This window comes from Gallus gallus, chromosome 1, assembly GCF_016699485.2.
Source record: "Gallus gallus isolate bGalGal1 chromosome 1, bGalGal1.mat.broiler.GRCg7b, whole genome shotgun sequence".
Lineage (NCBI taxonomy): Eukaryota > Metazoa > Chordata > Aves > Galliformes > Phasianidae > Gallus > Gallus gallus.
In genome coordinates this window covers 79,784,097-79,809,483 of record NC_052532.1, presented here as the reverse complement: position 1 = coordinate 79,809,483, position 25,387 = coordinate 79,784,097, and the positions used below count along the sequence as shown (strand labels likewise).

Here is a 25,387-nt window from a genome sequence, read left to right as displayed (position 1 = left end):
TGTAGCCATATTGGCTATGCAGATAAGAGAATTAATGCTGGAGGTTCAAGCTTTATTGTCACCTGAAGGTAGCAGAAGCTCTTCTGCTTGAAAAATGTGAGATTTGGGAAGGAGAAAAGAAAAAAACGATGGAGATTAGGGGGTGGTAAGTATTTATTTTACAAGATAAGCAAACCATCCTCTTGTTGAAAGTGCTCTTCGGGGAGAGCCAACAGTAGCAAGAGGCATGAAACCTATTTGGTAAAGATTTGCATTTCAAAAGGGTTGGCGAGTCTTTTAATTCCCTCCACCAGGGATGGCCAGGAAAGGCATTTCGTCAGAGCACAGCATCCTGTCTTCAGTGATTAAAGGAAATCTCGGATGCGGAAGGAAATGGGCAGCTGCTTTGGCAGAACGGAGAAAGCTCAATAATACAAAATAGCTCTAATAAAGCCAATCTGAGATCATGTAATGGAAGAATTTTTTCCTCTTCGCAGTCCTCCAAAGCTGCTTTATGGTTTTATTCTTAGTCTCCTGCGTGCTTCTGAGGAATTAAATATGTCTAATGTATTTCTTGGTTGTGCTTGCATGCGGAGCTAAGGCAGAGCATCTTTCCTCCATTACCTTTGCTGTTGGTCTGAAGCTGAGTGACCCGGCTTGCTGAGTTCAGGCTGAGAAAAATCCTCTGAACACACTCATACTGACAAGAAGATAACTACTTTGCTGCAAGACTGAGTATGAACTCTTGTGTCTGTATTTGTGGGAATATGTATTTGAATACCGTAGTTTTAAGTTTAAAGGGATGATTAGCAACTTCTCCCAAATGCAGTGAATTATACTCAGAAGAGAGACCTGCTTTTTCATTCCCATAATAATTGCACTCAGCTGCTGAAATTGATTCAGAAGGTGTTTCTTGTCAGCCCTCGGGCCTAAGGAGCAGCACACCCGCTATTGCAGTGAGATGAGGACAAGGTTATAGCCTGACCGTAAAAGACAATGGCTTAGGTGATTTGTGATGCTTCACTGCTGAAATGGAGAGATGGCCGTCTGAATGGTTCTCCCTGCTTTGTGAACACCGTCTTAGGAATAAATGGCATTTCTTCTTGGGAATGATTGCATCAATTTAAAAAAGATCCTTACTTTTATATAAGGAGTCAGCAGCAGTTCTATTTAAATTGTCTGGTATGTATGTAAATAGTAGTCTAAAATCTTAAAAATCTTGCAGTGAAGCTTAAAAAAAAAAAAAAAACAGGAGGAGAGAAAGGAAGCTGTGTTCACATGCTTTATTTGATGCTATATGTAAGCTAAACATTTTGGAAGAGCTTGAGCCAGTTCTGTGTTTGGCTTGATTCTTTTGGGAGCTTTAAAGTATTTAACTTGAGGGAGTCTATTACACAGTGTTATAACTGAACATCAGATGACCGCACAGGAACGTGTCTGCTGAGGAATGTTCAGCAGCACCCTGTCCTTCTCATTAGTTAAAGGTCTCGCTGCAGGTAGGTGACTTAGTGGTTCGTCTTAATATTCTTGCTGCTCAAAGCAGATAGCAGATAGGAACTTGCTGCTTTCAGTGGATGAAGGCTACTCTGCTGCACAGCAGTTTAATATTAGCCTCCAACACATCAATCTGTAATACATTTGGTTGTTGCAGTGTTATGGATTTGCTGCCTTGTGTTGACGAGACTGTCCCTGGATTAAGATTCTCCAGTGTGAACAAGTTTGGTTGTGGAACCAGAGGAGATGTGGGCTGAGGCTAAACCTGACCCATGTTCACATCAGTATGCAACTGGGGACTTAGGGGATCCTCCTAAATGTTCCTGGGGTGACCGTCATATAGATACCACAGCAGAAGCTTGTAGGTTGATACTCTGGTCATGAGCTCCAGAGATCACCCTTCTACCACATATTTTCTTGGCTTTATGACTTATTACTTAGGGTTTCCACCTTCTCACTGAAAGGAAAAATATAATCACCTTCTCTTTATACTTGCTTGATTTCTCTGGCTAGACCAACAGCTTTACAAGCAGAATTTTTCTTACTGAGTTATTTTTGCAGGTTTCCAATTTTGTGCAGCTTGGAAGCTCTAGATCCCACACAAATAGAACTCATGCCTTAGAAATACCAATGAGCCTCTGCTAATCTTCAGCGCTGTTGTAAAATTTCATCTTTGTACTTTTATATTTAACTCGAGAATGAAGTGTTCATGGTTCCAAGCGTATGTACTTAAGGAGACGGAAAGCAAAAGGAATTAAACAACACGAGAGGCCTTCTATTTGAAACTCCCTGTGAGAGCTGAGAGATTTGCAATTAATGTCGGTGTGTTTGTTTATAATCAACTTGGAAAGGAGCATTAAAACTCTGTAAACTTCTCGGTGTGGTAAGACAGGAATATCAGTGTTAGAAATGCCTGAGAATTCCTTTAACTGCAGGTTTTGCCTTCTCAGATCACTGCTTGATTCTTAATATGTGATACAATTTCAAATATGCATTTGCTGATTTTTGCTGATTTTTTTTTTGAAGGCCATATAAAACAGCTTTCTTTAATGTAATGCCAGTGTTTGCATGCAGATACGAAATGCAATTTCTCATTGTCAAAACATTGATTTTTTTTTTCAACTTGCGATGACTCTTCATTTAAGAACCACTGTCAGCTGTGATGTAAGATCCTTCAATACATTTCTGTTATACGCTTTTTCTTTTCAGGTTATAGCAGTTGGAGCTTAGAATTGTTATCTTACTCAGAAGTTCTCTTGTTAGAGAATATCACTAGTGGCACAGTCTTGAGCACAGGCACTCACTTTGATCTTGTCTATGTAGGTCCGTGTAAGTGTTCCAACATTTCAGTGTCTGAAGAATTAAGTTACGACACAGTTTTCATCCCTATTCTGCCAATCTAAAGGTGCTTTTATAAGGTTTATAGTGAGTTTTCTTAGGCAGTACAGAAGGGGAAAATGCTGTTATGGGTGAGTAATATAAAAGGTGTGATGCTTTGGACTTCAGTAAATGTCACCTTGTGGACTTCTGACAACAACTGTAATTTATAAAGACTTTTGCATTCTAAGACTTGCAGGCTTCCAAATCTTTCTCATTAAAACACCGCATGTGCATATCCTGTTCTACTTTCAAAATCTTTACTAGAAAGTATGAAATAGAAGTGAGCCAAGATAGACTCTTGAAATGCACTCCCAGGCTCGTAGAAAACAGCGATTTAGTCTAAAAATGCTGTTCTTCACCAGTTATGCAATCGTTTAATTATTAGTTAATCTGGATCATATTTCCTCAGTTTCTTAATGAGAATACAAAGCAGTTGAACATCCTCGCTTTTCCCAGTCAAAATATTTTGTTTTCTATTTTTCCTCTTATCCTCTGGCACATCCAAAACTTAAGATTGAGCTCACTCTTTTTCTGTAATAACTCATAATCACTCTGGTACAGAGGGAACAGAGCAAATTCTCTTCTGTGCTTTGGCCTCCAACTTCTAGTTTTCCTCAAGTGTCATGAAGCGTAGTTGCTAACGAGATGAAGCACGAACCTAAGATTTTCTCCATCATTTCTCAGATCTGAATGCCAGCTGCTGGGCTCGCTGCCATCATAGGTTTTTTTCCTGCATTATCTCAAGGTACATGCAAGAGAGTACATAATGCATTTTTGGGAGGAAGTAAGATGGAAGGCCACGTAGAGCAGTCTCCAGGTGGGCCGTAAGATGGAAGGCCACGTAGAGCAGTCTCCAGGTGGGCCATAAGATGGAAGGCCATGTAGAGCAGTCTCCAGGTGGGCCGTAAGATGGAAGGCCATGTAGAGCAGTCTCCAGGTGGGCCGTAAGCAAAAAAAATCTATTGGGATGCATGAAGAAAATATTTTTTTGTACTATTAATAAACTTTGAGTGTTCATTTTGTTTTCATTTCATCCATTAAAATTCCTATTCTTAAGTTTTATATTGTACACAATATGTGGGTTGCTTGGAATGTAGTGCCTCCCATGTGTATCAAAGGAAACAACAGATACCAGGAGTGCAATAACACTTTGATAGAGCACATTCTCAGCTACAGGACACTAGCTTTCAGTGTAGTCACCACCATTAGCTGTGCGTTTTGCCAGGAATGATCAAGAGCCTGCATGCCACACAAAATCTGCACTAGTGGAGGTGTCCCATTGCTGCTGTCGCTGCTGTTGAACTGCACCCCTCACTGTGCTCACATCCACTTTGTTTGTACTCTGTAAGTGTTCAGCAAGCATCAATGAATGTCAGTGGGTGCCATTTTTACCACATGGAGGAATTCAGCTCCACACCTTTGCTTCATATGCAATTCCATGTCAGACACCATTCTGTCAGACTGCCCTTCTGCTGCCATCTGTCACACGGCAACAACATGTAATGGAATATTGATGGAAAGGTTCAACCTCTACTGCCGTAACACCACCAAAATCCACCTCTGACGTTGTGGACCAATATAATGGCACAGGAGACATTACTTTTGGAGCAGCCTTTGTATGTTAGTCCAGTAGTACATGTATAAAGTTTCTAAATTACATCGGTGCCTACTGAAAGAAAAATTACTGATGGAGTGAGAAGTCATAAAAGCTCGGAGCCCATTCTAGCATATTTCTGTAGCTTCAGATTTGCTTCCTTCCCTTCCAGTGGCAGCTTCTCATCCCTTGTCCGGTGTCAGTATCTTGAGCATGGGGAATCCTGAGCAGTATCATTTTCTTATTAAAGGTTTAAATCAGACTCTGTTTGAAAGGCAGCGTTTTGGCATCTTTAGAAGACTTGTATGGTTTTTAATAAAGTACTCTGATCTTTTGCTGACTACTTTTGTCAAAGAACCGAAACTTTCTTCTTGCTTCCACTGCAGTCATTTTGTCTGGCTTTCGCTGACCCTGACGTAAATCCTGTATAAGTACCTTAATGCTTTGTTGTGAAATGGAGAGATGCTTCTATTGCACCTCTGATCTGTGTTGTCGTGTTTTGGTGATGTGCATCAGGCAGACAATGAGTGGATTAAATGGGGATGGTTGTTACAACTTTTAAGTGATGAATTAGCTGGAATTAGTCCTTGGAGCATACAGAAGTGGACGCCGTTAACTCTGTAGTGCTATTCTTCATCTTGCGCCCAAGGAGAATTGGAAGTATTCTGGGTTGGGATTGCAGCAACAACAAGTGATTGCTTTTGTGCCTGCTTCCAGTTAAAAGCTCCGCTTTTCATAGCGCAGCAAGTGACTGATGCAGGTGCCAGCAGAGCGAGGTTATGTGGTTTGGGGTTTTGTTTGTGTTTTGATTCTCTGTTCGCCTCATTTAGTTGTAGCTCTAAGGCAAAACATCCCTTGGTCCCTGCGTGATCACGTGGAACCAGAACAAATTGCTACATTCCTCAGCTAGTTGGGAACAAGGCAAAATTAATTTGAAAATATGTAGAGAAATTAGGGTTTCGTTTAAAAAAAATAAAAATAAAAGCTGATGCAAAGTGTGGGGAGGATCTTGGGCTGAGTAAGTGTGGAAGGACCCTTCGCTTGAGTGGGAAGAGAAATTTTTGGTCCTTGCCCTGTGAAAAAGGAGTATATTTAATCATAGAATCATAGAATTATAGAATCACAAAGGTTGGAAAAGACCCACAGGTTCACCCAGTCCAACCATCCACCCATCACCAATGGTTCTCATTAAACCATGTCCCTCAACACAACATCCAAACGTTCCTTGAACACCTCCAGGATCGGTGACTCCACCACCTCTCTGGGCAGCCCATTCCAGTGCCTGACAAGATCTAAACAGAACAGTCCTGGAGCTTTCTGGCTTTGAAAAGAGTGAGTAGTGAATGATCAACCAGCAGGAAATTGGAAATGATAGGGGTAGAACTGCAATTTTATTTCTTCTGTGAACACGTGTTTAACGCAGTATGCAAATGCCATTTCTTCTCAAGATGTCCAGTATATTGTGGTTTTCCACAGATGGCATTATTCTTGTGTACTGTATTAGACAGTGATTTCTTGCATTGGACTACTGCGGTGGTATTCACACTACAGCCCCCTCTTTGTGATAATAGGGAAGAAAAAACAATGAAAAGAAAGCTCAGAGGTTGAAATAAGAATAGAGAGATCACTCTCCAATTACTGTCACTGGCAAATAGATGCAGCTCAGGGGAAATTAATGTAATTTATTGCCTGTTGCTAACAGGGGAATGAGGCTGCAGTCAGTCCATAATGCTTTTTCTCTGCCACTCCTCCACGGTCATCCTCTGCCCCCAGTCCATGTGAAGTCCCTCCCAGGGAATGCTGTCCTTCCTGAGCTGATTTTGTGTGGGCTTCCCACAGGCTGCAGCTCTCTGAGCACTGCTCCAGCATGGCTCCATACCATGAGCTCCATTCTCCAGGAACTGTTCCACACACATCCCCACAGGTGGCAGCTCCCCCAGACCAGCGGGGGCTCTCCATGGCCGCATCCTCCTTCAGGCCACAGCCACTGCTGCAGCATGGGCTCCTCCATGGCTGCGCATGGAGATCTGCTTCATGTGGTGCCCCATGGGCTGCAGAAAACAGCTTGCTCCATCATGGGCTCTCAGGCTGCAGTTTCCTTCAGGCTACAGCCACCTGCGGTAGCCAGTGGGAGCTGGCTCTTATCTGACATAGGGCAGCTCTGGGGCTCTGCTCACAGGAGCCTCCCTGTGCCAAAACCTTACCACATAAGCCTAACAAACTTATTTACATGTATAATATTAAAATGTGCTGGTATTTATTAGCAGCGAGAGTAAAGAAAAAAATAATTGTGTCAGTGTTATTCTCTGAGGACAATAACTGGTAAGTGTTACAATGAGGGTTTATGAAGTAACACACCTACGTAAGTATACATATCCATCCAACTTGTGTGATGCATTCATAACTGGATATAATTTGGTGACAAAGCTCAGAAGAGACTCTGAGTTGAGACTGTGAGTCTCATCCTCAGAGAAAGCTGGATATCTAGACATATCATCATTTTCTTCCTCAAGTCATAGTTTGAAGCTGTAAAACCTCTCATCCGCCTCTATTGCAAACTATCAGTTGTAGGGTGGCACTGTTAGTTAATGCTACTACAGTAAGAACAAAAGGCAGCTCAAGAAACTAATGCAGCTAACATTTCTACTATTTTGAAGACTTTGGAAGGAAGCTCAAGCTAATAAGTACTGGTTTGGTTTTAAAATACAATTGCAGGACCTTGGATATTCCAATAACACAACTGAATAAATGAGAATTTCCTCTTGAACATGGGCACTGACGCTGGGCAAGATATTGGACTCTTCTAATCAGGCATTTGCAGACCAGGCATGCACAGCTTATTACCAAGGCTTTCTTAGTAACTCTGTGAGAGAGGATCTTTCAAGTCCAGCATGGCTGTACCAAGGCAGACATTGGATCTAGTCTGAAGTGGTCAGTGGCAGAGTTTCTTTCTTGACGCAACCAGTAAAGGAAGCCCTGCTGTTGAGTGAAGTAACCTATATGTTCACGCCTGCCTTTTAAATGTCTTATGTTCAGTGAGAAGAATCCTTCCCAGCTGCCATAAGTACCAGATGAATACAAAGCCTGCCAATTTTGTTCTAAGACTCTGGAGGACCTATTAAAATGGCACATGTTAGATTCAAGCTCACATATGGTCTGAAGTAGTTAAACTTCTCTTCTGTGTGGAACAGTTCAATCCGGGCAAGATGGGGAACTGTTGTACAGAAATGATGTTGGAGTTTTATTAAGAAAAAGCTACATTCATTAAAAAAAAAAAACATATAATATATAAAATAATTAAAATAATTATAAAATTAAAAAAAATTATAAAATAAAATAAACTACTACTTTATCAGTGACTGGCATAAAACCATTTTTAACTCTTTTGCACTTTATTTTGGTTTCTTAAAAAAGCCTGTAGCAAACTGAGAGCCCAAGCATCTTGGCTCAGATTCTGGACAGTGTTTCAGCTGCATATTAGATCACCTTTAGGTGATCCTTTTGGTCACCTTCTATGTCTGTAAATATTTACCTTCACCCCTAAAATGGCTTTTTCTTTCTTTTTTTTTTTTAAGTGGTGATCGGTTCATCAAATTCCACCTGAATTAAGCTCTCTTCCAATCCACTTTCCAACCAGCAAGTCCATTCTCTCTACTAAAGGGAAAATGCATGACTTATTGCATAGCTCCTAAGTAAAACACACTTGAAACAGCAGAAGAGGATGGGGTGAACAAGAGTTGCTCGTAGGAATCAACCTACAATTCTCTGCTCTCCTTTTAGCCTGCATGTGTTGAAAACTGGAGAAATGGGACGAAGGCATCATGAGATGAGGTGCTGAGTCATGTGCGAAGTACTGTGCGAAGTCAGAAGCATTGCTGTGGCTTTAAGTTAAACAGGTTAGCAGATGGTCTGTATCAGTCATGTGTAATGTGCTAGTTCATGTGCTTGCTGTGATTCCAGTTAGGAAGGCGCTCAGCCCTGGTGAGGTATTGACTGAAATGTCATTTGTTGGAGCCAACGAGAAAGGAAAGGAGAACAGGTAATATTCTGTCCTTTGGGATGCTGTTGTGTAGAGGCCGATAGACTGCCCATTGGATGGGGCGCAGTTTTGCATCTGTGGAGAGGCTCACCTGTATTATGGTCTTTTGAGTTCTTGCAGGATTTTCTTGGAAGAGAACAACTTTATTAATCATTTCAGCTGTTGGCTGAAAGAAAGTTTGCATGTGAGCATGCAGCTTCGCTGTAAGGTATTAAGACAGGGACACTGGCTATGCTTGCACGGGGTAGTTGGCATATATCTGCATTGACTCCAGCACCATCTGAAAGGTTCAGATTTGCTGACTCTATGCATGCTGTTGCATACTGAACAGTGTCCTTTGTGGACACTGTTTTGATGCCGCTGTTGGATTGGTTTCCATAAGGAGTGCAGGGCTCCAGAGGTGGTGGGCGATCTGATACCCTTCAAACACCAGGAACTGGGCTGTCTGGCTGTCATCATAAGCACAGTGGAAAAACAGGCTAAAACCTGAGGATTAAAAGATAGAGCAGACAACTTAAAACTAGTGAGAAAACATTTATTTGTGAACCAGAACGGTGATAGAGAATCAAAATTTTTCCAAGGGAAGTTGTTGTTAACAGTTGTTATTTATCTAAAAGCCGCCGGCAGTGGGAGAGAAGTTCTGTTTGAATTTTTCTTACTAGGCTGTCAATTTGATGTCTGTTGTGGCTTTTAAAATGTTATGTTTGTTTCTGCTTTGAAAAATAAGGACAGAGTAGGGAAGGAGCAGTCAGTGAAATAGATAACTCAATTTTAGTATGTGTTGGGGGCTGTTCTCGTTTAGAGGGGAGGGCTAGCAGAGATAGCCCATGGTTTTCTGAAGCACGATACATGTAACCACCAAGGCTGGCAATATTCCAGGGCTCCTTATCCGCAGTCTGTCTTAAGATCCTACCCTAATAATCCTGTCCTTTTCTTACAGAAAGTGAAGAACGGTTTGTCACCATTTTTGTTACTAAAGCATACAAAATATCCTAAACTTGCTTTTCACGACCTTCATAAAACTGCACAAGTCTGTCTTTGCCATTCTTTTTTTTTCCTAATGAAGCATATGTGTTAAATTGTCATTTTGTTCCTTTGGAATCATTACAGTATCTGAAGCTGCAGTCTCTTTATCACCACAGGTGGTCATAGGGCAGAATGGAGCAGGGTAACATACCATTGTCTCATGCTTTGCATGACATAGTTATTAATATACACAGCAACCAGATTTTCTTTTACTGTCTGCAGCACAGCACAGTTGATTCCTGTTCATTTTGTCCTTCATTTTAAGCCTGAGATTCTTGCAGTGTGTTGCCTTGACAGTTACCCTTTCTGCTCACTCTCCTTTTTGAAACCTAAGGACAGTACCTTCTACCTGTCTCTACCGAATTTCATAACGTGGATTGCAGACATTTCTTCATTTGGTTTAGCAGCGCTGTCTCCCTAAGCATGTGTACCCTCCTCTGCCCTTGTTTTGTTCACAGAATTTATTTGCCAGTCACTAGAAAACATTAGCTGTCACAAGGACTTGGGCAGACCTTCAGTAGGGCTGTCTCCACTGAAACTGACTACTAATACTTACTTGTAGAGAATATTTTTTAGGTGTGCATCTTCCTTATTATCAATTCATTTTCAGTGTTTTTGCCTGGTGTGCTTATGAGGATGTTTTGCTGGACAGTTTCTTTCAGTACTCACAGAAGATGGCCAGGAAGATGGAGCCAGGCTCTCCACAGTGGTACCTATGGGAGGACGAGAGGCAATGGGTGTAATTTGGTTCCAGCTGTATGTGAGATGGAGCTTTTTTTTCCCATGAGAAGGGCCAGGGGGTGCAGCACGTTGCCCAGAGAGACTGTTCAGTTTCCAACCTTAGAAGTCTTCAGGATGACTGAATAAAGGCTCGAGCAGGCTGGTTCATCTCAGAGCTGGCCCTGGCTCGAGCCAGAGGGTGGACTGGAGACCTACTAAGATCCTTTTCATCCTGAACCACTCTATGATTCTTGTCTTTCTTGCATCCCTCTTAGCTTTTCTTTTTGCCCATTGTGATCGTCACTGGAATTTTGACAGTTCTTGCTCATATCACAGGGAGTGCTTTCAGCAGTTCCTCATTTTCTGTGGGGTAATCATCAGAGCATGCTGACACTACATCAAAGATGTAGAGCTCATTTCACCGACTGCACAGAACCTTAGACTCCGCCTGATTTGTTTCTAAGTCTGTGTGACAACATGACATCAGTTTCCAAATGTGTTGTCTCCCTGTGGTTTGCTGGTGGCATCAGCACTTCTCAGCAGTGACACAGCTCCAGTGAGACTGTGATTGTCACCTCCTGGGCTGCACTGCTGTACTTGAAAGTAGGTGTGAAGGCAACGAGCTGTCCTGCAGTCTCAAAACAACTTACTGCCTTACGGCTTCACGGGTTTGTTCTTGCATTCTGCACAGGCCTTAAGAAATGCAAGGATCTGCATGCTCATCGTACATATACATCACCCTCCCTGCTTCTGCTGCCACTGTGGACCGTTCAACTTCATCAAACCTAAGAAAGAACTGAAGAAAGGTGGGGCTTTTGGGGCTGTCGACTGGAGGGGATCAGGCACTGCCTGCCCCTGGGAAGAAGCAGCATCAGTTTTTCCTTCCTCTGATCCTGCCTTTACAACGTGGTTTCCATTCACCGCTGTGCTCAGGGCAGGGTGCTCCCCCCGCCCCCATGTCCTCATCACCTCAAAGCACATCACTTCCAGGGGAAGTGGCACCGGAGAGGCTGATGGCTGCTTAAAAATGTATCTGCAAGCAGATGGCGAGGCAGATTATTGTTCATCCTGGGGCGGTGATGATGATGATGCGCAAGCTAACTGCTGGTTGTCCATCAGAATTAATCAGGAGATGTTGTGGCACGTGATCAGCAAAGCCACTGCTTCCTCCTGGGAGAAGGGAGGGAAGAAGAGAGAAGCAGCTCCGTAAAGCGAGTTATCAGAGATGCACGTATTTCCAAAGGCAGGAGAAGCTTCCTGTGGAGAGAAGGCTATTTAAGAAAAACAGGAGCGTTTTTAATGATTTGCTTTTAATATGTTCTCATGCTCTTTTATGTTGCTGCACTCTGCCTAGCTCCTAAAAAGCAACAGTAAATTTGATCAATTTCTTCTTGCCTTTGTCCCACTGGAATTGTGGAACACCTGAAATAAAAATGCGTAGAGGTTTATAAAACCTTTATGAATACTGGCTGCGTGGATAGCATGAAACATTACTCATGGATGTGCCTGGTTTGGGTTTTCGGTCTGTGTCAGAGGAAAGGACTCGAGACCTGCTGTGCTGACAACACTTCACAAATGTGAATTCCACGTATAGTCACAAAATAAACCAGGCAAAAGCTGAGTCAACCCGCTGAGCTGAAAGACAGTATCAGAAGTACAATTCTGAAGCTTCCACACTTTGGTGATTTGAAGGGTAGTTTACCCTTCAAAGTGGTTTGTTGCATATTTTTTTTTAACTCTACGGCTAAACTGGTTAATGAAGTGCTGTAACAATTAGCAGATGTGGCATTCTGCTTAATCAAAGTAAGAATAAAATAGGGTGTATATTTGTGGGTATTGTTTCTGTAATGGAAGACAACAGTAAATTGAGATTGCTTAGGTCAGCTGTCAGTCTATCTTAACTCAGTAAAATTTATTAAACTTTTTACTCAGCTTCTGTTGTCCAGTCGTGGCACATCCTTTTAATGTACAAGAACTCTGACCTCCAAGGATACATTCTGCTGGAGTGTGATTTATGGAGAACTTATGTTACTGTGTCTGAAGATGAAGATGAAGGAAATACTACTTCTCTGAAAGGGTGGTCAGGCACTGGAATGGGCTGCCCAGAGAGGTGGTGGAGTCCCCGACCCTGGAGGTGTTCAAGGAACGTTTGGATGTTGTGCTGAGGGACATGGTTTAGTGAGAACTATTGGTGATGGGCGAATGGTTGGACTGGGTGATCCTGTGGGTCTTTTCCAACCTTGGCGATTCTATGATTCTATGATTCGGGTGATACATTAAATACTTTATTATCTAGAGCTATTGGACACATACAGTCTACCTTGGTATTGCGTTTTCCACAGGCATACATTGTGAGATATAAAAGGTGGAATGGAATTTATCTTCTTAACCACTTCTCTTTCCTTTTACACTTTCTTTTTAAATGATGGCATAGTTTTAGGCCATTAAAAAGGTACTTCCTGTGTCAAATAATCTGAGGTCTATGTCTGCATTGTGACAGCAAATAGAAAGCAAGGCAAAGGCAATTTAAGCTTTTTTTGGCTCTTATTTTACGGGTGATCAAATTTGAGACATTGGCCATAAGAGGAAATTTACTTGAAACAGAAATGAGATAGAATGACATTAAGAGAGGTAGTCCCTCTGGACTCTCAAGATTTGCAGATGTCAGGGAGGCTTTTTATTGCTTTGTCTGGCATTACTATAAGCTTCATCAATACGTCTCCTTAACAGCTCCATGAGCGATATGGCAGATCACCAGCAGGTTGTTTGAGACGGCAGTAATCTTTAGGTCAGAAACACTCCTGATGCCAATAAGTCCTTTTTTCTTGCTTATGTTACAGATGATGAGAGTGAAAATAAATTACTGGCTTATTTCTGGGTAGGTACAGGTCAGGCTGAACTGGTAAATTAGTCTTGCAGGCTTTGTTTCTGATAAATTCTATCTCTTTGCAGGAGGACTCTGTTTTTTGCATCTCTAGCACCTGATATTTCCTGCCTTAGTTGTCTTTTAATAACAGATGCAATCTCAGGAATTGGTGTATTTCAGTGTCTCTGCCCTTCCAAATGTTTTTTCTTTTCTTTCTTTTTGAAATTATTCCTGGTATGCGGGTTGCTGGAGTGAGACAGGTTTAGAGAAAGTGAGATACTCAGGGATGCTCTGTAACTCCCAAATATTTTGCTGCTGCTAAGAGGACTGTTACCCATGTTCTGCAATGAGAAGTTTCCCGTTTCTTTTCATGAGCATTACGTGCTTCTACCATGAAACCTGTGATAAGAGATTGCAGTGCAGTAGGCAAGAATTGTAGAAATGCTGATAGGGCGTTCAGGCAAAGTGTGTGTGTACAAATGTCAGAAGGGAATTGGTCAACTTTTGTACAACTGAGAATAGAAGGCAGCTGATGAGAAAATGCTAATCTGCATCCTCTTTATTGCCAGCAAAAAGTGAATCCCCCAAAAGTCAATTGGAGAGCAATACCTGTTCTTATTACACGCCATTGTACAGCTTGGCACTGCTGGGTCACCCTTCAAGAACTGCAGGCTGGGTGCATGGTCTGTTGCACCAGTAAATAGCAGATTCAGTGAGTGCTGCCTGTTCCAGACCTTCAGAGAGGAAGGTAAGAGGACAGCATCTGCTCTGATGATACGCTGCCTTTGTTCTGAAGTAACCAGCATCTGAAAAACCTGCTTTGTTCCGTGTCAAGGGCTTCTAGAGCCTCTCAAAAAACAAAGACGGAAAAGCAGACTGAAGAGCAGCGTGTCCTCTCTGCTGGCCCATCTTGCAATGCCATTGAAAAGAGCTAGAAAGAACACGGCGTTGCTTCCTCCTCCTCGCTGTTGCCAGCTGCTGCCATCAGGCTCCCAAGGCCTGCTTCTGCTTGAGGCCCTAGCATGGAAACCCACGCTTCTGGCAATGGCTTCTTGGCCTTTCAAACGCTGCCTTGGGAGGAGGGTTTAAGCACTTTGTTCTTGCTCTCTGTTACTGAAGAGATTCCTGGTGGGTATGTGAGCAGATTTGCATGAAATACAAGGCCTCAGAATCCCTTGTGTAACCTTCTTTTTAACTGGAGTTTATCATAATGAGAAGAAAATGACATTTTATGTTTTTTTTATTACTCTCCATTGTTCTCCATTGGTGGCCCTGGTAGCTTTGTGGAGGAAGCTCACACAGTAGGGGATTTTCCTTGCCACGCATAAACTCCGAAGGGAATTTGAAAGTAAAGATTTTCAGTTGTTGGCATTTCTGAGCCATCTTCTGTTGAAATGCATGTCCGTTTTGATGACAGGTAGCATAGCAGGTGTGTAAGAGCTGTAAATCCCTGCTCTGGGCGAATCTCTTGTATGTTTCTAAAGGGATTCAGGAGTTGTTACGGTAAACACGGAAGAACAGATCTCTCCCAGAAAATCAGAAGTTGTCTGTTAAGCTGCTGTGGCTTAACAAACTGATCTCAGGCATGGGAGGTATTTCATGTTTGCCTGAAACAGAGGAGTGGGAGCGTGGGTGGGTCTTGAATGAATCTCAGTACGTTCCTTTACTTTGATTTCCCTGCCCCTAAGTGCTTGGGATTATCAAGGATGAGAAATGCTGTCCTTACGTATTCTAAGGTGTTGCCAAGGGTGCCTTATCTCAGCAGTTCCTATTTTTGTTAACAGCAGGGTTCACTTTGTGCCAAGAAGGTCCAGAACGAGTGCTGGACACTATTTTTGGCCATCTGTACTAACATTCCAGCAGCACCATTTTTCCAAGTTATTCCAGTGATAATGTGACTGCCTGAGCAAAACTCGCTCTGCAGCTGAACAGAGACCTTCTGGTTTCAGGACTGGCAGTTCCTCAGTTTTTATACATTTACACACTGCTCTCAGTTTTAACGCATTTACACGCTGAACATATGTGCCAACTAAGAGAGATTCCATTCTGATTGCAGTCAGACACTAGTTAATGGCAATTACAAAATGGATATATTTCACCATTTGCTAATGGTGCTGTGTTAAAGAGTATGCCCGTATCTCTTTTTTTAAGTAGCCATCTTCTCATCTTTGAAACAAATTGTTTTGATCATTCTTTGAATGTTGGAGAATTGTAGTTTTGAGCCCTCTTGAGCATGTTTCTGGCAGTATCATCTCATCTAAACCAGAAATAGTGCTGCTGCGTAAGTGCCCTTAAATGCTGTGTCTGCTACATCTATATTATAACAATAGAAGCTTTGAAAAGAAACTGACATTAATCCCAAATGAAATGTTTACCCTATGTTTAGTACCTGGTGGGCAATTCAGTGCTCTGAATCTATATTAAAGAAGAAAAATGTTGAAGAAATATTATTCAGGTTCAAAATGAGAAGCTCAAAGTCAGAGCTGTACCATGGCGTGCATATATTATGAAATGGTGTTGAATTGTATGATCCAGTACTGGGTTTACCCTCACCGAATTCACAAAATCAACCCTTTTTGGAGGCTGATTAAGTCTGTTTTACAGCAGAAATATATAAGACTGCTCCCCAAATCTGTTGTACCTGTGGGTTAGACAGCAAATGCAGCCCTGAGGAGCTGGATCTTATATTCCTGCCTCTGCTGTGGAGTCTTGTATCATGTTGAGCAGATGAGTGAAAAAGCATTTGCAGGTGAACGATCCTTGCTCATCACCTAACTCACAGAAAGCTGCCTTAAAATCTCACGGTCTGATGCTGGGAAGTATCGATCTCATAAATGTTTCAGTGGCAGAGCTGGATGTTTTGTTCCAGAATCCGGTGACTTTTCCTACATGTCGTCCAGTGTTTGTACCCTGAGAAGCTCTAAAAACAGCGTGTGCTCTGATCTTACCAGAGTGTCCAGACACGACTAAAGTAAAATTGTACACTTTCTGTGTTACATTTCAAGATAGAGTGCTGCAGTCAGCCTTGGGCTGTGGCATGTCCTCAAGAGCCTGAGATCCAGCGGGCCATGAAACCTCTCTTGGAAAGATGAGATGTGGCACTGCATTTTATGTAACACACTGTGCTCTGTAATTGGCTTTTTTAATGCATTTATAGAAACACCGAATTACTTGCAGGGAGAATAATGCTGCTGTGCTGTTCAGGAGACAGGTTTATTTGGTGGGTTTTTCTGTCCTTTGCCTTAAGCAGAAGTCAAATACAAATGCAGATGGGCCTATGGATCTCCGCTATGGGGAGAAAAGAGAGATGGGGAGAGAGAAGCCTAGGTGGTACAATTGGCAGGAAAGTCCTCTTTACTGGCGACAGACGTGTTTCCCTCTCAGGCACATCGAGTTGCTTTCTCACTGAGATGCTAGGGATGGATGTTGGTTGAGTTGTCCCTTTAGCTGGGAGAGTCATTAAGATCAGCACATCCTGAAGTCTAATCTGCATTATCATTAATCCAATCAACCGTCAATTGTTTTAACAATTAGCTCTGTTACTAGCTTGGTTCACTAAAGTCATTAAAACTCTCTTTGCCTCAGTTTAACTCCCTCAGGTTCCTATTGCTAGTAGGTGACCGGCCTCATACACTGACATGGAGTGTGCTGTGGTAAATAACAATCCAGGTCTGTGTAGCCACTCGACCTACTATTTCTGTCAGTAATGATTCAGGGGAGAAGTGCCTTTAGGTGCTGTCCTAAATAGTCCTCTAAATCCTGAAAATCAGTGAGAAACAAAAGGAACTTAATTATAATTTGTACTGACAGCTCTGCCTATTACTTAGACTGCAAAGTATTTCCATTAAATTAGTTTGGATTGTTTGTGGAGGGAAGATACAGGAATTGTTCTGGCTTGCTTTCTTTCTTCCTTTCTTTCTTCCTTTCTTTCTTCCTTTCTTTCTCTCTTTCTCTCTTTCTTTCTTTCTTTCTTTCTTTCTTTCTTTCTTTCTTTCTTTCTTTCTTTCTTTCTTTCTTTCTTTCTTTCTTTCTTTCTTTCTTTTTCTTTCTCTTTCTTTCTTTCTTTCTTTCTTTCTTTCTTTCTTTCTTTCTTTCTTTCTTTCTTTCTCTCTTTCTTTCTTTCTCTTTCTTTCTTTCTTTCTTTCTTTCTTTCTTTCTTTCTTTCTTTCTATTTTCTTTCTATCTTTCTTTCTTTCTTTCTCTCTCTCTTTCTCTCTTTCTTTCTTTCTTTCTTTCTTTCTTTCTTTCTTTCTTTCTTTCTTTCTTTCTTTCTTTCTTTCTTTCTTTCTTTCTTTCTTTCTTTCTTTCTATATATTCTGTGCAAAACTTGTCAAACACTTACTTTATGCTGAGCTTTTCCATTCTATAGATCCACCTAAGTTTAAACTGCTTAGGAAAAATTCATCAAAAACAATTTGGCTGTTTTGAAGAACGGGCTGAGAAAGCAGAATAAGAGACAGGGGAAGGGTAGCTTTCTTTGCCTATGTTGTAATGTTCTGAATGGCAAGTTCTGCTCTGAAGAGATCTTTTGTCTCCAGCTTGTCTGACATTTTTCTTGATCCCTCTTGGTAGGAACCTAGGAACTCCTGTCCTTTCCTCAGTCCTTTAATAGTCCCATTTTCACCCCAGATGAAGCACTAAGGGTTAGAAAGTGCTGAAATTCATGTTCCTTATGCATCCTGTGACATTTTCTCTTCCACAGACTTTTTTATTTTTGACACTGTGAAAGATGAGCTGCGTGCACATAATGAACTTTTTGTCTGATTTACTGCAGAAGAACTAAAAACTTGTGAGAGTTGGGGAAATACCGCAAGAAAATGGCTGCAGCAGTCATCTGCAGAATGAGATCTGATGACCCTCCAGGCCAGCTATGTTTCTGTGTTGTTTCAGACTGGTCATTTTTAGGTGAACTTCTCTAAGGCTGTCATGAACTGTTTTTCCTAGTCAGTTGAGGTGCCCAGTTCTAGAGCCTGGAAGATGATGGGTTAAATAACTGCATGCTTATTGCTGAAACAAGATTCAGAGAAGCAAGTTTCAGTATCTAAAGGAGAGCTACAGGCAGGAAGGAGACAGACTCTTTAGCAGGGTCTGTGGTGATAGAACAAGGGGAAATGGCTTCAAGCTCAGGGAGGGTAGATTTAGGTTGGATATAAGGAAAAAATCTTTTTACAGGGAGAGTGGCGAGGCACTGGAACAGGTTGCCTGGTGTTGTGGTTGACACCCCATCCCTTGAGACTTTAAAGGCAAGGCTGGATAAGGCCCTGGGCAACCCAGTCTAGCTGTGGTGTCCCTATTCACTGCAGGGGAGTTGGACTAGAGGGCCCTCAGAGGTCCCATCCGACTCTAAGTATTCTATGATTCTATGAGTCTATGATTTCTCAGGTATCTCAAACCAGGTATTGCTCCAGTCAGCAGATACAGCTGAAATTCTGCTGTCTGTGCCTTATATCACCCTCCATGTAGTGGTAATAGTGCTATTCTAAAAGAAGGTCGTAGCAGATTTTGAAATATATTACCTTAATGTTTTGTGCTTGCAGTCAAGAATAAGGAGTTGGGTGAGATGAATGCTGGAGTAATAAAAATGAGCGGAATGATCACAGTATAAAGTACAGCGTCGTGCACCTAGCATCCTTTGTAAACACCTCCTGTAAACATGGAGCACATCAACTGGAAACTGCAAAGGAGGAAGAAAGGTCTGGGAGCGTTGCTAGAGCTTGTGATAATTGAAACAGCTCTTCCATGATCTTAAAAGGTCTCAGTAGCCATTGAAGAAGAACTAATACCATTGGGATTTTGGGATATCTCATTTGGAGAGTTACATACACTTCAGCTGTTTCTGTATAGCAGAAGGATGAGAGCAAACTGGAGAAAGTGTGTTATGAGACAGATAGCATGGCCGAAGGCCATGGGTGGCCAAAGGCCAGTTTTATTAGGGGGAGATAACTGCATGGCTTGTTTAGACTGGCAAAATGAAGGTGGAGGGAATTAGTAGGACAGCAGATTGTAAATATATCTGAAGGATTAACAACGAGATGGAAGCTAGCTGAGGTGAGGTGCACGTTTTGGCACGACAGTACAGAGGTTTGAGATGAATGGGAGTAAATTGAGGTTGTATCAGAATAGTGTGAGTCTGAGGCAGCATCCCAAAGGACAGAGTGGAAGAAAGACCCCTTTGGCTGGATCTGGGCTTGATACTGCTAGGTACTGGAACAGGCTGCCTAGGGAGCCTAACTGTGCTCCTAACTGTGGAGGTGTTCCTGGGACCCTGCCTGTAGCAGGGGGTTGGAACTGGATGGGCTTTAAGGTCCCTTCCAACCCAAACAATTCAGTGTTTCTATAGAAGGCTTTGGGCAGATTCGTTTCAGTTGAATGTGTAAATGTGTGATGAGCCAAGCTAACATAATGGAAGCAGCATTAACTCTGATGTCTGCTATCTCTGCTAGCTCGTCTTGCACCATCGCTGTGTTTTTGCACACAGTAGAATTACAGCAGATATAGCACGCATGCTTGGGTATTGTGCATGTAATGCAAGTGGGAGGTTGACCTTTTCCTCCTCTCAAGTGAGATAAAGTCATTGGGAATTGTGTGTAAATATGCTGGCCCTATACTTCAGAGCTCGAGCTGCTTTAATCACAGCATGCCTCAGGGAGCCAGATGACCAGTGTATCTGTCCTTGAGAGTGTGGGAGCAAATGAGGAGATCTTTCACATGGCTGGTTTTTAACATACTTTTGTGTGTGCCTGAACAGGATATATGTACTCTCTATTGGTATTTACAAGATGCAAGAAAGCTCCAGGTTATCTACTTGCCCTGCCTTATGCAGTGTCTTTGAATGGAAAGCTATAGGTTGTGGCTATACTGAAGGAAGAAATATGTCACCAGAGTGGGAACATTGCCATTCTCAAGCTTTGGATGGCCTTCACTTCACGTTTGTCATATGCAGTACATGCTCGTAAGGAGCATGTGTCACTGCTGATGTGATGTGCCATGTCATAAAAGCTCTGCTGACATTTTGTGACCTCTTAATGTCTAACAGAAGAGGTTTGCAACATCTAAATGCCATCTGCCATGGCAAACCAACTTCTCAGTTCTCTGATCACATACGCCTCTGCTGAAATGCTACATCACCACAAAAAAAAATAAAAAAAAATCAGCATATTAATGGAGGAAGCCTGTCATTTCACTCATTCTCTGATTCTTTACATAATTCATCTATTAATGCTATTTTCTGCTTATGACAAACCCTGAAGGGTGGAAGTTGCAAAAAACCAACGATAGCTTCAGGAGTTCCGTTTCATTACAGCTCTATTTATTGTCTGATTCTTTGGTGCTGTGAAGTGGAACCATTCTCCCTATGATTTTAATCTCTTGCATATACTCATGGGATTCACAGATGGACATGTTTTCACAGCACGAGCTGTCTCAGGAACACGCAACAGGACTTGGTGGCTGAACTTAGGGAGTAGGTTGTAAGAAGTGGAGAGTTTTCCTCGTCTTTCTTCACACAGACCATTATGGCAACTGAGATGTGCTCGTTATTTTAAATTGATTTATCTCGTGCCAGTTTGTCACGCTGATAGCCTCGGATGTGGGGTAAGGAGACCAAACTCTGGCTTCAGTTTTTGCCGGGCTGACATCTTGTATGGTTGTTCTGCTTCTGAATCAATAGTGGCAATTTTTTGTAGGATGAAAAAGTAAGCAGTGTTTTGTGCTCTGATGGAAGAAGAGAGCACTTTATCCACTTACCCTTTACATTGCTTACTGCTGGTGTCAGGTGCTATAGCTTTTACAAGTAGGTAGGACAAGCTTTATAAAGCTTTTGCAGGAAGTTTGCACATGTTACAGGCCCCATATACAGCACAATTGGGTTAATTTACAAGTAACAATGAGCAATGCGTATTTTAGATGATGCCAAGGTACAAAACTGCATTTCTACAGACCGGTGAAAGGGAACTGATTCTGCTTCCTGTCCTGAAGTGTTTTTATGCGTTTCCCAAGAGCTGCAGAAGCATGGTCTAGCCCTCACAGCCAACTGGGCCTGTTTTAATCACTCTGCTACAGGTGAGGAAGGAGATACACTGAAAAATTAGGTGGCAAGACCAGAAAATCTGTCAAATGCAGCAACGCAAGGTGCTGGAAGCCCTGGTTTGCGCGCTCATCTCATTATGTCATGCTCTGGTACTACGGGCCAGCCCCCTCCTTCCAACTGTGTTTGTACTTACCGTCAGTGATATAGCAGGCTTCAGTACTGATCCTAACACTGACTGTTGGATATAAACATAGCCAGAGAAGAGCCACGAAGATGATCAGAGGGCTGCAGCAACAACTCTCCTATGAAGAAAGGCTGAGAGTGTTGGGCTTGTTTAGCTTGGAAAAGAAGGCTCCAGGGAGACCTCATCGTGGACTTCCAGTACTAGAAGGGAGCCTGTAAACAAGAGAGGGCCAACTTTTTACATGAATCTGACAGTGACAGGACAAGGAGGAATGGCTTTAAACTAAGAGAAGGGAGATTTAAGTTAGACATTAGGAAGAAATTCTTTCCTCAGAGGGCGGTGAGGCAGTGGCACAGGCTGCCTATGGAAGCTGTGGATGCCCCATCCCTGGAGCTGTTCAGGGCCAGGTTGGATGGGGCTCTGGGCAGCCTGGTCTGGTGTGTGACAACCCTGCCTATGGTAGCAGGGTTGGAATTGGATGGGCTTTAAGACCCCTTTCCAACCTAAGCCATTCTATGATTTAACGATACTCAGGCTCCCTGTTAGTGAGAAAGAGATCTTTTTCTTTATTTATTAGGATACTGAGAGATGATCCTGTATATTTTTAGGTGCCATGGAAAGGGTAAGCAAAAAATCACATGAGAAATCCAAAAGTCTCAGAGCATGCTGGTGTATGTAAGTAAGTTTTGGGGAGGCAGCAGGATTTGCTATTGTACAGCGTTTCAAGGCTAAGTCATTGTGCTGCACTGCTGCCCTCATAGCGAGCCATATGGCAGGGTCCTACTGTGCAAGTACTTCCCTAAGGTTCCTGTTCACAGATGGAGCAACGGAACCAAAAGGCCTGCTGTGCAGGAGTTCAGTCAGGTTTTGTAACTGCATTGCCAGGCAACCATTTCAGTCGCCTTTCTGTTTGACCTGTTTTTCTAGCTCCCGGTGAGCTCTGTGAAACAAGTTTACTCTTAGTTGATTTCACACAATTGTTAGTTTACCATTCTTCATTTCAAGAAATTAACGTGAGGGAAATACTTTTGCTACTCCGCCATAATGAGTGGTCTGCTTGCCATGGCCCTACAGCAGGAGGAGGAGCCATCCTTTCGCATGAGTTTCACTGTGATGATGGTTGTACTAACAGTTACTGCAGAGCAGCTTGGGCAGCGTCAAGCTACACACCACTTCATTGTGAAACTGAATTGCTTTGGGGGCCTGGGAGATAGCAATTCCAGCACCTGGAACAGATGATATTTGAGCTCCTAGCAGTACAGTGTGAAGCTTTTTATTGCAGCTTAGTCGTAGATAACATTTAAAATGTCTAGCGAGAAAGAGCGTGTGGGATTAGGGAGTGTCTCAATAGCGGTACTGTAACACAGCTAGGCGTTTCAGAGCAAGAAACTGTACCCCAAGCTGGGTGTCACTGGGTGACATCAGATTGCTGGCTTTGTTTTCTGCTTGAATAATAACCAGGTACATTCTTTGTGGAAAGGGATTGTCAGTGTGAGAAAAGCTATTTAGCATCAAGCAAAGCAAACAGTGAGGCATTGCTGTTGAAAATGCTGCATAAGAGCTGGTCTCATTGCTTTTCTTCTGATGTTTAGCAACTTTTTTTGTTTTAGGAACTTTCCGCTGTACATTCTGTGAGACTGAAGTGGAAGAGGATGAGTCGGTGATGCCAAAAAAGGATGCAAGGACACTCGTGGCAAGATTTAATGAACAGATCGAGCCCATCTATAAGCTGCTTCGTGAGACAGAAGATGTCAACTTAGCCTATGAAGTCCTCGAACCAGAGCCCACCGAGATTCCTGCCTTGAAGCAGAGGTGGGAACGTCCCCTGTCTTCTTTGACCATACTGCTTTCTTGTAGTGTGTTCATCTGCTCCGTGTCCACTAGGGACTCACTTGTTCAGCACCAACGGTGCAAGCCACCAACAAATTCCCTGAGGAGTGTATGGTTTATAAGGAGATGACTCATCCACTTACCCGCAACCACTTTTTTTACTTAACAAGGCAGATTACTGTTCTTCTAATCAGCCTTCTGCATGCACTTTTCTGTGGGGTGGGGTACATGGATCACCTACAGCTAGGATGTATTCCAAGCCTTTGCCCCAGTATTGAAGAAATGCGAACTCTGGTCATTTTGCAAAGTATAGGTGCTAACTGCATTCTACACTTTGTGTTTCAAATTCTTCTGTGACAAAACTAGATTGAAGACATCATTTGTAATAAGGGTATTTTTTTTTCCTCATTTCCTTCTGCTTGTTACTCTTTCTGGGAGTTGACCACGTTATAGCCAGAAAATCAGGAGGGGGAGCAACTGTTGACAAGGGTGGATAGTGATAGGACAAGGGGGAATGGTTTTAAACTGAGACAGGGGAGGTTTAGGTTAGGTATTAGGAGGAAGTTTTTCACACGGAGGTGGTGACATGCTGGAACAGGTTGCCCAAGGAGGTTGTGGGTGCCCCATCCCTGGAGGCATTCAAGGCCAGGATGGATGTGGCTCTGGGCAGCCTGGTCTGGGGGTTGGTGACCCTTCACATAGCAGGGGCGTTGAAACTAGATAATCATTGTGGTTCTTTTCAACCCAGGCCATTCTATGATTCTATGATTCTGTGATCTTTAAAACATTCCTGCCCTTTGGAAAATGACACTTTCTTTCAGAACTTCTGTAGCTGAACAAAAATCAATGATGTTTAAATGATGCGGAAAGATGTGGGGAGCTGTCAGTTTTGTCAGCTATGGTGAAATGTGATGTGCTTCTCTCTGTTTAAAAAATAATTAATTCAACACCCAAGAAAAGAAATCTGTGCTACAGGGTGAAGCATTCCCACAGTGCCTTGGGATGCTTGACTTTAGTTAATGGGAGAACAAGCAAAAAACTCTTTTCTTTACTTTCAAGCTAACCTTGAGAGAGAATGTTCATCATATATTAATGCTAGACAGTTTCTAATTAGTATAATAAAAATTACTTGTCTATTCATAGTCTTTTTCTAGCCAAGGATATAGCTAATTTTGCTCATCGTTCTGATAGAAAAACAGAAGCGATATACGGAGGGAAGAAGATTTTTCCAAGGTCACTCAATGTGTCTCTTTGTTGATATGGGGAGTCTTTGAAGCCTTTGTCCCCAAGCTGAATCACTAAGTTTTGCTTTAAAAACTATGTTCTGTAGCTTGTGTACTAAAACTGGGATAACCCCACCAAAAAAAGGGTCATTCCTCAGTCTTCCCCATGGCTACCTTGTCTCAGTGCACAGGAAATCAGCACAGCAGAAGCCTGGTACAGTCCCATGATTAAATAGGAGCACCCACTTGCTTGACTCTTAAATACCTAAAAAACACTGTAAATGATTAATTACTCGGAGCAAGGAATGACAAAATAAATAAGCATTTTAAAATCCTTTCTTGGGCAGAACTTACTTCAACACATATGATGACTTAATTATTTATTAACTCTTATTAATTCGAGGCAGATAATTGCATGAAAGTATTGCTGTGAGATTTTTTTTTTTTTAAGTGCCAAATCCTGGGTTATTTATTATGGCCACGTTATGGAGTCTCGAGTTTTTGAAGTCATTGACAAAACTGACTTCTGATGATTCTGAAACAGACAGAATAGGTCACAAAGTGCCCACATATTCTCTCTGCACAGACACAGGCAACTGCGGGCGTCGAAGATGGTAGCTCTAACCAACTACACCAATTGCATGCAATTGCCATTCACCTGCCATGGAAACTGGTCATAGCTCCATCTGTACTTTCGTAGGAGTCATTAATTCTCTTAATCTTGGCAGAGTGTGAGTTAGCCACGTAGTTTTCAAAATATACGTGCTTTATCTGAGCCCGTCTGCATGGTTTCCTAAAACAGATGGATTTTAATATCCCCTTCATTTTCTTGTGTCAGAATAGCATGATGTTAGATAACATAAATCTTCACAGAATTCATTTTTCGTGGTCACGCTAGCAAGGACCATGAGTTGTTTCCTTTGAAGCTGAATCTGTTAAGAGTAACTAAATGAAAGAGTGCTTTGTTTCAATTACGGCACAAAAAGAGTTATCCATGTTTTGCAAGACCTTTAATTAGTAGCC

At 42.2% G+C, this 25,387-nt stretch overlaps 1 protein-coding gene across 3 annotated transcripts in view; it reads left to right on the top strand.

Annotated features, from left to right (window-relative positions):
* GTF2E1 (general transcription factor IIE subunit 1) overlaps nucleotides 1–25,387 on the top strand; it is a 52,980-nt gene that overhangs the window by 17,231 nt on the left and 10,362 nt on the right. For all 3 annotated transcript variants that reach the window (XM_040707230.2, XM_040707235.2, XM_046913553.1), the window contains one exon: nucleotides 22,922–23,123. In XM_040707230.2, the coding sequence (XP_040563164.1) occupies nucleotides 22,922–23,123 (202 nt within the window). The remainder of the gene's footprint in view (nucleotides 1–22,921; nucleotides 23,124–25,387) is intronic.